Source organism: Perna viridis, chromosome 10 (assembly GCF_037379345.1).
Source record: "Perna viridis isolate PV_CMFRI_1.1 ecotype Kerala chromosome 10, ASM3737934v1, whole genome shotgun sequence".
In the NCBI taxonomy this organism is placed as follows: domain Eukaryota; kingdom Metazoa; phylum Mollusca; class Bivalvia; order Mytilida; family Mytilidae; genus Perna; species Perna viridis.
The window spans coordinates 22,339,050-22,351,261 of record NC_142454.1 but is presented as its reverse complement, the minus strand read 5'-3'; the positions used below and the strand labels follow the sequence as shown (position 1 = coordinate 22,351,261).

The 12,212-nt window shown below is 29.8% G+C and overlaps 1 protein-coding gene across 2 annotated transcripts in view; it reads left to right on the top strand.

The window, feature by feature from the left end:
* Window positions 1-10,403, top strand: part of LOC148604985 (glutamate receptor ionotropic, kainate 3-like) — a 58,529-nt gene extending 48,126 nt beyond the window's left edge. Inside the window, exons 7-13 of one of the 2 annotated variants that reach the window (XM_088550810.1) lie at window positions 313-417; window positions 818-841; window positions 1,952-2,095; window positions 5,882-6,094; window positions 6,463-7,280; window positions 7,871-8,045; window positions 9,890-10,403. In XM_088550810.1, coding sequence (XP_088406936.1) covers window positions 313-417; window positions 818-841; window positions 1,952-2,095; window positions 5,882-6,094; window positions 6,463-7,280; window positions 7,871-8,045; window positions 9,890-10,063 — 1,653 coding nt within the window. In that variant the 3' untranslated portion in view covers window positions 10,064-10,403. The remainder of the gene's footprint in view (window positions 1-312; window positions 418-817; window positions 842-1,951; window positions 2,096-5,881; window positions 6,095-6,462; window positions 7,281-7,870; window positions 8,046-9,889) is intronic. The other variant, XM_088550811.1, reaches the window with a different exon arrangement.
* The last annotated feature ends 1,809 nt before the right edge of the window (window positions 10,404-12,212 follow it).

Below are 12,212 nucleotides of genomic sequence, written 5' to 3'. Positions count from 1 at the left end.
AATGAATGTTTAGCGGCTGTTGCTAACACTCCATGTATCAGTCCGTATAAAAATAATGCAGACCGTTATTCATTACAGATGCTTAATAGTTTGATTCTAATCAATTGTATCCTTGTGTTTGGGTATAAATTAGAATCAAATGTATGTTTGTCTGTCCATATCCCTTGTAAGAACAACAATTGCCTTTTATCTGTCTGTCTGTCTGTCTGTCTATAGCTCTTTATAACGCATGAAAGATTAAGATGACACTTAGAATGGAAGGAAGGCAGCATATCATGATAAACCAGAATGATTTGTTTATAACAATTTCAGATTAAAATTGATGGATGTACGGGACAAATAGAGTTTACAAAGCTCGGTTATAGAAGAGAATCATATTTCGAAATGAAAACACTGTCTACAGTTTTAAATGGATCGGTACGTACCATGTTTCCCTCCTTTTTTGCCAGTAGTAACACGACCCTGAATAAGTTTTGCCATGTACAGATTAGCTAATTTTTGTGTTTCTGTGCCCAGGATAATCAAAGGCTTTTGATACAAAACTCATACAAATCTTTATATGATATCCATTCTCTGTGCCTATATTTATAAAATCTGGTATCCCATTCTTCAGATAGGATATTTGATGATTAAAGCAAAGGTCTCATTGAATGATGAATGATGGATTATATATACATATATCTATCTGTTTTTGCATTTGGATTTTTTTTATATTGAAGTTTAATACAGTCAAAAAATTACTGCAGAGCTAACAACTTTTAAGTTTTGCATTAACGGTGTGATATGTTGTTCGAAGAAGTTACTGGTTTTCTTTTAGATCGTAACATTTTCGGAAAAGCAAGTATGTCAAATGGTCAAATGGAAGCCGTAGTAGTATACAAAAATACACATGCACCCTATATATATATACATATATATATATATCATATATACACCACTAATATTTCTTTTCTTTAGAAATGTACCATACTTTATATTCTATTCCTATATCTTTTGCACATTATGATATCTCATCTTTGTTATGAATTAATTCAACACTATGGGGTGTTTTTTTTTGTTGAATTTCACCAACACACAATGATATATGTAAACGTTTTTTCATATCGGAATCTTGTAAGTATTCCCCTATCCTGCTTCACAAGATGCTTAAAAGGGAAATTGTATATGAAAAAAAAAATGAAAAGGTGTAGAGCTTTTTATTTGAACACTTTTGTACTGTCTTAATGATTTTTTTCAGGCACATTTCAATGAAATTAAAAAGATTTTATGTCAAATGAAAGTTAATTGAATAATTCTAAAATACGAGTTCATGGAAGTATTATAACATTTCTTTAGAAACCATAAAATTTTATTGCCATCAATATTTCGTATAATAAGTTTTAAAGTTTTGACACAGAATTTCTGCATGCTATAAATACATTTTACTTATAAAATAACATTTTGCCTGCGATTGAACACTTTTTCTAATCACACTTTTTTCATTAAGTTTTAACTAATGTTATTCCCTTGCTTACAAGCAGTTGTTGATTTCACAAAAAGAATTGTAAGTGTATAATTTGCCGTTAGTGATGACGTCACACTACTATTTTCAATTATGTCTTCATTACTTACGACCTAGTTTCGACTTATGAACTTTGTGAAATCGACAACAGAAGTTTACTTTGGTATTGGTTCGTGTCTTATAATATACATGTATATAAACATTATTGTACTTTAAATAGAGCAGATTAGATTAACAAAAACAATGCTGTACTTCTAAAGAGCAACATGTATTTTTAAAATAATGATTTCGTTTAACGCTCAGGGATCCTTTTTTCAAAGATGTATTTGCCAAATCAAATTTGATGGAAAGTGGTTAACGTTCTAAAATTGCATCTTTTGTGTCTTTTGTATTTGTAAAAAAGTTGAATACATACTAAACATTGTTTTTTTTTCTCTCTTTGTCTTACAGAGTCATTTATTTCAGTCAGGGACCTGGCGTAGCAACAAACAAAACCAGACTGAGCGACTCCTGCCGTCTAAATCGTACCAAACAATGATGAAAATGAATGATGACGTTTATGGCGGGAAAACGCTGATAGTCACTACAAAAATTGTATGTATAATTGCGATCACTTTCCATTAAGAACAATGCGTCTTCAATATATTCCAATTGTCAGCAAAGTTTTTTTTGTTTATCCAGATTTAATCGTACTTCACAAAATTATTGAGTGTATGACATATAATAAATTTTTTCCAGGAATTATGTTTTAAAGAGTAATCAAGGGAACGTAATTCAACTTTCATTTAAATGTCTTCGACTATCTTTTTATACTAATATCAGAGCAGAATAAACGCTCTAATACTTTTGAATATAAGAAAAATAAATCATATTGTGAACCTACCATTGTGAAAAATTCATTTTCTCTTATTAGGCTGTTATTTAGATCTTTGATCTGCAAAAATATAATCAACTTGCAAATAACACAAAATTATCGATGAAAAGAGTCAATCAATTTAGAAATTAGAATTGAAAATACAGGTCTATTTTTTCCTAATAAAGTTTTTGTATTCACAAGTTATCTTTATCATTATAGATAAATAGTACAGAATTACATAATTTGAGTAAACATTTCTGTGGGACCTATAAAATTGTGGCTTTATAAAATAAGATTTCGGTTAAGACAAAATTGACGAACTAGACTTTGGTTTGTATATATTTTCATTTATTTGAAAATTGCATTGAAATTGTTCATTACAGTAGAAGCCAACTCGATTAGGTATAAAACTGCTTTCATTCACTTTTTAATTTGCAATTTTCAAATATTGTATAAGCAAACATGTGTCAAACAAAATAACAATCGATTTGTCAAAGAATTGTCTATTTCAAACATAATAAGGGTTATTTTATATAGATTAGTGTCATGTACAAAACGTTTGTCATTTTAATTGGTTTACATCTAACAAACAAAAAAAAAAAAAAAAAAAAAAAACATTGTTAACCTAACATAATTTGTGCATTTCTTGAATGACTAACTAAAGATGTAATATAAACAAACATACAAAAAAAAATAAAAAAAAACAGAAAAAAAAAAAAAAAAAAAAAAAACCAACAAAACAAAACAAACAAAAAACCCATCCAAAATCAGAAGACTTATTTGACATAATGTTTTCTCCTAATGGCTGCAACAAACAATTTCGTGTGGCGAAATATATCACATGACCGTCTCTTTTAATAAATTAATATTTGCTGTGCCTACGTATTCCATACATCCAATTTATTAATATACTTGAAAATTAAAAAAAAAAAAAAAAAAAAAACAAACCCCCCCCCCCAAAAAAAAAACAAATAGTAGCCTTAAATTAACAAAACGTAACAAAACAAAAAGAAAGGAAACAAAACAAAAACAAAGGTATTATAATAATAATACAGGGTAATAAAAAAACAGATCATGATAACTTTTGTTACAGAACGTATATGTACTCCAACAAATTAGTGTTAACAATTAAAACAAGTTAAACACAAACTATCAGTATGTTATTTTTGCTTGAAAATGTGTCAAATTGATCATTATTTTGTTAAGATATTCGCAAAGTGGTCATTGAGTTTGTAGTTACACAGGAAAATGTGTCACACAAATTTATGTTTTAGCTTATGTCCTTATATAAAATATAGTGAATTCCGTCATTATTCACCCACGATCATTTTGCTCCAGAATCACTTCTTGCTGATTCTCAATCTTTATGAGGAAGGACAAAACTGGAAACAATACAATATCTTTCGACATCTTGTACATTAAATTATTTCCAATCACTAGCCTCAGATGCATTCTTGTTGACAAGTAGTCAAGCCATAATGTATTCTCCATAATAATTGCCTCAATCGAAGATGCCTGTAACTTACAAATCAATATCCGCCGGAGAAACGAATTAACTTTTATAGGACGTATACTAAAGGCACTTTCATCCTAATTCTTGGGATTTTTTGAGATTAGTTTAATGTATCACGTGAAGAAATAAGAAAGAGACGAATAACTCCAATAGAAACCCCTATAGATGTTAACAGTAGACGGTATTTAGAGGAATAACTAAGGCCAATTGCTTGAAAGCTTTTCAGTTAATACCAGTATGATACAATGCATTAAGATAATCAGCTATACTTCATTATCACAAAGCTAAATATATATATATATGTCTGAAAAATTCCCAACGATGTTAGAACTGTCAAATTTGCGATGCAAATTTTTGGTCGTTCCCTTCGCGGGACTCGAACTCGTACCGCTGTGACATCTATGCACCGCCTGCACAAAGTCCAGCGCCCTAGACCACTCGGCCAGCTAGGTTATATAAGAATATAGCTTTCGCTGGCCGGGTCATTTCTCCTCGTAGGATTAATCTTGGGCTGTAACTCAGTACACGATGTATGGTACTACACAGCGGTACGAATTCGAGTCCCGCGGAGGGAGCGACCAAAGATTTGCATCGCAAATTTGACAGTTCTAACATCGTTGGGAATTTTTCAGACCTGTCTATACGTTTACATATCTTTCCTGTATCAATATGATCCGATGGAGCAGTGTAGCGAATAGAATCGTCACATTCTGAGACATATATATATATATTAAGAGGTATGTGTATAAAAGGTGCAAAAGTTGTAATGAATTTCAGTGAAATTATCTTTTGATCAGAAAATGATGTCATGTGTAAGAGACTTTCAAAGTACCCTTTTTGATACCCGACGTGCTCAATTTCCATCACAGGGCGCATATGTACAGCTGTATGATTAAGACATTCATGACATCTGTTTATGAGGCAAACATCAAATAGTACTCTACAAATTAAACTGATAACTTACTTCAGTTTTTCATATTTTGATTACGCCTCTCTTACATTTTTGTGTAAAGAATTAAATTTGAATGTTGGTTGATTTATTTCAAACAAATCTCAATTTGCCGATACAAGATAAAATAAAAATACATGCATTGTATTTTTAAAAATATAATAAGTATTGCTCCATGCAAAAATGTTATTCATGGTTGGAATGCATATATATTTATATTTTTGATATTGTATTTAAAATGTAATAGTGAACAGAAAGTAACACGTTGTTTTTCATATAATACTTGTTTTTGGGAGATAAACATTACATAGAATGCACTGCAGAATTCCAAATTAAGGGAGTTAACTCTATAAATGACACTGAAATACAATAGAAACTGTTATATTTTCAATGTGGATTGTCTACCAAGAACAGACAAATTGGAATGAATAATTATACATTTCATCATATAAGCCTATAAAACACTTAGTAACAAAAATAGAAATGTGTAGCCTTTTTTGGATATATTCTATATTACGGAATTTGCATGATTCATTCTTACAAAGACTACTAACATGATGGTTTCAACTAATGTGTACTTTTGTTGCGTTATGGAGTCATTGAATGGTCATTTAGGACCGTTAAATAAAGATCACCCCACATAAAAGTCAGGTATTTTAATTGAATTGCAACTGTTAAATAAACCTATAATAATCCAATTAAAATTCTTAAAAAATAACGTCATTGAATGCTAAAAATGAAGCAGTCGTGGGAACACAATCGCGAGTTTTACGTCTTTTGCATTGAAAATACAAATACAACGAATATTGAGTCATAATTTTCGTTGATCACGGCATTATTTTAAACCTATTTAATCAAAAACCAAATCTTTTCATAAATTAGCATTGTACATATCACATGAAAACACTTACTGCAAGAAATAAAATTTCATCAATTAATCTCAAATCAGAGCCAACTTTGTAGTGTTGCCAACAATTTCTCCATTTTTGGCAAGGAAACTATTTAACTAATATACACTATTAGGGAACAAGTACCTATTAAATAAACATTTTTTTCTTTTAGGAACCACCGTTTGTTCAATGGAAAAATAAAACGCCTATAGCGAATTTTACTGGAGATTTAAATGGCCAAGTAGAAGGATTTTGCATAAGCATACTAGACGAAATAGCGAAACTTCTTAATTTCAAGTACAATTTGACTAGAGTTCCTGACAATAAGTTTGGAAGCTTGAAACCTCATGGATGGACGGGGATGATTAAAGTTTTGGTAGAAAAGGTAATCTTTATAACAATAAATATTGATACTAATTTTGTATGTCTGTTTTCCATGTCTAGTCTTTGTCCCTGGATTACATTCTTTTGATTACCGCTATAACCTTGGTTCCCTTGATTACTATTTGATTATTTTTTGTTTTTGTGACAAATGCAAACTTGATTTATTCTGAAAATAACAGAACAGTGTTGGAGTGTTAATTTACACCAATCTCGCCATGTGGTGACATTTATTTTGGTATAATTGCCTTTAATATTGAACAAAAATGCTTTTACAATTTGAAAAATAATGATAAAAAAACATGTACGGCTCCAACAAACGATGGTATATTGATTTTTTTTTTTATTAGTTTTGTCTTAAATTGCTTGTAGGAGGCAGATATAGCACTGGCACCTTTCCAAATAACACCCGAAAGGTCCGAAGCGGCAGACTTTACAAAACCGTATATGACTAAAGGCACAAGTGTAGTTGTCAGAAAACCAGAGAGAAGTGTATCACCTTTTCAGTTTTTACTTCCTCTTTCCAAATTTGTATGGATTTGTATATTTATATCATTTATTGTTACCGCTTTAACATTGTTTTTCACTAGCCGCATGAATTGTGATCGCCAAAATAGGAGAATGGATAATATACGTGAAAGCTTTTGGTATATTTGGGGAACTTTGCTTCGAGGCAATCTCCAAGTATCTCCAAGGGGAATATCAAGTCGAATCATTAGTTGTGTATGGTGGTTTTTTTCATTGATAGTTGTATCCATATATACTGCAAATTTAGCCGCTTTTTTGACGATTTCTAATGCACATATACCAATTGAGTCAGCATCAGATCTTGCAGATCAAAATATATACGAATATGGAACAGTTGATGGGAGCCAAATAGAGACCTTCTTTAAACATACTAAAATCCCATATTATGAAAAAATGTGGGCAGAAATGAAACTTTCAGGGATGGTAAGGAGAGTTGAAAACGGGTATGATAGAGTTTTAACGAGTACATATGCATTTCTATGGGACTCACCAGTTGTAAGACATGCAACAGCGGCCAATTGTAAACTTGTAGAAATTGGAAACCCTTTTGATCTTAAGGGATATGGTATTGCAACACAGAAAAATTCTCCTTACACGGAAAGCATCTCACAGGCAATATTGAGATTAGATGACATGGGGATATTATATAGATTGGAAGGAAAGTAAGTATAACTTAATAGGCGTTTATTAACTGACATCTTAAATCAGTTTTTATATATTTCAGTTTAAAAATTATTAGATGATATAATTTGATGTAATTTGCTTGTTTTAGAACTACAAAGACAGTTCATATCAAATTCAGTAACATCTGTCTAAACTGAACCCTGGATAATCCGAAAACCTGTCTAAATCAGACACCTGTTCTATGCTGATATCATTATTCTGTTAATATGGTTACATTAAAGAGAATAATGACTCCACGCAAAAGGTGTAAAGTTGATAAATAACGATCAACTTCCTATATTGTAATATTAAACATTTTGAAAGTTATTGGTCCTTTTCAATTTCGGTTTTATGTTGCGACTCCATAGTCAATAAGGAGCCGAAATTTTAAATAATAAAAACAAACTTCAATCAAAATAGTGCAAACAAGAACATTTTAATCCACAAAAATACTTTCATGGTAAAAAATAAATAAAGAAAAAAAAATGAAATAAAAAAAAAATAAATAAAAGATTGAACCATAGAGCTAAAAATAAAAATGTTGCACAAATCTATGACCTTGACCTAACAAAATGACCTTTAATTTCAGATGGTGGCGACGACCAAATTGTCCAGATCCAAGACAAAGTGCCAAGAGTAGAGAGATAGAAATACAAGTTGCTTCAGGGATGTTTATTGTTTTACTTGCTGGTATAGCCTTGGCTGGTCTGGTTTTTGTAGGAGAATATATATATTATAAATATTTTTCAAAAAGGCGGAAAAAGGTAATAAAAAACCGAAGTTTAGCAAAATAAATATTGGTGTTAGCTATTTCTTTTTTCTATTGTTGTGCGATTTCGACCGAGTTTTTAGAATTTTAGAAATTTTCTACATTTTTGTCGACATTTTTCGTATTCGTTGATTGTACAATCCAATTTTGCAATGTAGATAACTTTTTATTGGTGTAGTTATGAATGTTTATGTGTGATGATGTTTTTTAAGGACTCCCAATGCGTTTTCCTGTTTTTTTGCATGTAGTTTTTATTTTATTCAAATCTCGCTTAAATCCTGTGAAGAGAACGTCTGATTTTCTCTAGGAGACCACAATTATTAAAACATCAAACTAAAATGCTGATTCAAGTCTCTTAGAATGTACAGCACAGAATATAGCATTTCTAACCCTTATACCCATGGAAAGAAAAATACAAGAAAGGTAAGCGGAGTGATTTATGTGTTGACTTGTAATCTATTGCTTAATTGTATACGCCATTACATTTTTAACGTTTATTTACTTTCATAATGATGCCATTTAAAGGCAAATCATGTTTATTATACAAATCGTTATTTAAAAAAAAAACAAAACAAAACAAAAAAAAAAACAAAAAAAAAACAAAAAAAAAGCAAAAAAAAAAGCAAAAAACTATATGTCAATTGGTTCGTGTGGAGGTTTTTATTATTTCTCTAATTTGACTACCTTAATGATTTCAATAAATCACATAAATTGTAAGACAACGAATTTGAATATGCATACCAATGCATTGTCCGCTTACATATTTCCGAAGCACTTGTATTTTTTTCATCACGTGTTAACTTCTATGCAATATTTGCCAATTAAGAAAGGCTACACTTAATCAATTTTATTTAATGACAACTGCTTAAACATATCAATATGCATATATATATATATATATATATATATATATATATTTTATTTTGTCTTCTTTTTTTTCATTTGCTTTATTTTTAGTTTTAGCATTTTTACATTTTCTATCATTTTATAAAACGTTCTCTTTGCAGTGATTTTGCACTTTTTATTGAAATATACATTAATGTTTATACACGTTTTGCACATATTTGGTCAAAATTATCTATGCATGAATGTAGAAAGATGATTATTTGTTAATGCATCAACTATTCATTATGAAACTGGTTAATTGTATATAGTATTAAACTTAAATCATGATGTAAATAATGTTCAAATGATTAATGTCTTTTCGATTTTTATCCACAATCAAAACGTGCGAACAGTTTTTTACTAGATTTTATCTAACTATCCACAAAGATACTTTAATACTTCTCTGTCCAAGAATCAGATACGATGTGTATAAGTTATGCCACATGACGAAAAGAAGCACATTTTATTGCATTATTTAAATATTTATACTTTATAACCTCGAAGACAAAACATGTAGTTGTTTGATAAGCTGGTCTTTTTAATAAATTGATATGTTAAATTTAGCTGAAATGCACTTTGGAAAAATGGCGGAACAATTTTTCAGCACGATTTCTGTATATTGGCAGTCAAGAAATAGAATCACAGACGTTTCAGGATAAACTATAATTGTATTTTTATTTTTCAGTTGTTTTCTAGATGAATGAAATATACTAATAAAAAATAAAAAAAATCATTAAAATGATTTACTACCATCTGCCTGATTCTTACACATAATGGTACTTAATTATCATTTAATTATGGATGCTAGCGTGTATGATTTCAAACGAATTTCATTCCATAGTTTGTGCTAGCAATTTAATGCTTTTAGTACTAGTATAAAAGGGTCATCATTAATGTAATTAGCGATTTAACATTTTATAAACAATATTACCTGCATTCTGATTCTTGTTTCAGAACGTTGAAGAACGAGAAGAAAACAATGTAGCTATAGCTTTAACCAACTCGCAAAATCACGTGGCATCTACTGCTGATCTAAAGGAAGAAGAAATACGAAGTAAATTAACGAGAACACTGAGCATAGGAGAGAACTCTGTACATTGCAAATGGGAAAGTTATGACCAATTATAACATTGGTATCCATCGTTATGCATTTTTTTTATCATCGTCACACAAAACATTCATAACTAAAGTTCTAGCGTATTCATACGCTTTGTAAAGGTTTATGTCATTAAATTTATAAACTAACCCTAGCCAAAAGTCTATTTCATTTTATCATATTATTTTCATATCTAAACTATTTCAGATATTACCGAGCAGTTTATTTATCAAAATTGGTAATGAAATCGACCATGTGGCTTTTGATATAATGAAATCGTTTATAATATGACATCATTTACATGCACCTCTTTACATACATATGTATTTGTCATGTAAGCAAATTTACTTTGTCGCATAAAAAGTTTCTTTGAATGCACTTACTCCAAAACTTAGTTTTCCTGATTTTTTTGGAGTAAGTGCATTCAAAGAAACTTTTTATGCGACAAAGTAAATTTGCTTACATGACAAATTCAAAGAAACTCTTTATGTATATTTATATATACATATATATACATTTAAATTTTGCATACGGTAGTATGTAAGGTATGAATTAGCAAACATGGAAATATACGTACATGTGCAAACTTGGTGCATGCAAATGAGGCATGTAAACGAGGTAAGTTTATGATTAATAGAAAAGCGACACCTGTATTGCATTATTGCTAACATTCTTTTTTTTTGGTTTTAGGGAGTACAACTTAATACTTCACACTTCTAGCGCTTTCCATTCGTACATTTGTAGTGTTTCTTTTGGATCTAATATTATTATACCAGCCTTTGCACTTTTTTTTGTAATACTCTTCTCTGTAAGAATCATGCAAATTCAGTAATAGATGATACATCTAAAAAAGGCTACATATTTTTATTTTTGTCATTAAGTTGTTTTGTGGGTCTATATGAAAAAAATGTATAATCATTCATTTCAATCTGTCTACTCTTGGGAGATTATTGAACATTTAATAGTTTCAGTGTCACTTACAGAATTATATCTCTTGATATTGAATTCTATGGTACATTCTTTATAATTCATATTTCAAATGAACATGGATTATATGAAAAGCAATAGGTTAATTTCTATTTACTTATGCATTTTAAACAAAATATCAAAAAATGAAAATATGGAGGCTTTCCAACCACATATTACATTTTGCATGATTCTTACCTGGAGTGCTACTTACAAAAAAGACTTGCCAGCATTATCCCTGTTGTTATTTGGATTGTTGTCCGTCTACTCTTGGTTCTCTGGTTCACTTTGGAAGGACTACAAATCTTTTTGTACAATATTGCATTGTTTCTACTGAAACACGTTGGTTACCATCACCTTACGTGCATGTTAAACGGGAATTTTTTTTCTGTTTGTAAAGAATTTGCATACTGAAAGTTTAATGTCTTATATTAATTATGAAACTTGGAGTACTAGATAAAAATTGTTATTCAATAAATGTAACGATATAAATATTTATACTGAAGACAATGTTAATGTTATCCTTACAAAAACAATACTTGGTCATTTTTATCAAATACAATGTGATATAATAAAAAAAAAACAATTTAACTATTGTTTGAATCGACTGAAGATATAATGTAGCTTAGAGCTTAGTTTTATAAGATAATTTTGAAGAATTATTTCATAATTGAGTAAAAATTCAAATATATGCAAACAGGTCTTTACCTCTAGTCTATCAAACTCTTGTTTATTTCGAAATGAAAGATCGGTGGTCGATTTTACAAAAACAAAATAGTAGCTAATCTTCCTTGTCCCATCTTCTGTGTTCGATTTCACTAAACATCCAAAACGTTAAAATACAGTATAACTGTACATTTTTGCGAGGTTCTGAATTTCGCCGTATTCGTGATGATCGCAAAATTTAAATCCAGATATGTTAAAATAAAGACCACAAAAAATTGTAACCCTTTTTATGGAGCAAATCGCGAAATTAAGCACAAGCAAAATTACCCGCTTTACCGTATTACATCATTATAGTCATAACTTACGGTCATTGAACATTCGGTGATGAAAAAATGGTTTGATTTATTGTATGGAAACGATCACTGATCATTTATTTTAAACATTTTGAATTAACAACATATATAACATAATGTTTTACTTTGTAGAAAGAAAGTTTTCAAAATACATGATGCAAAAGTTAACCGTTTCTTATTTTCTAGTATTTTCAAG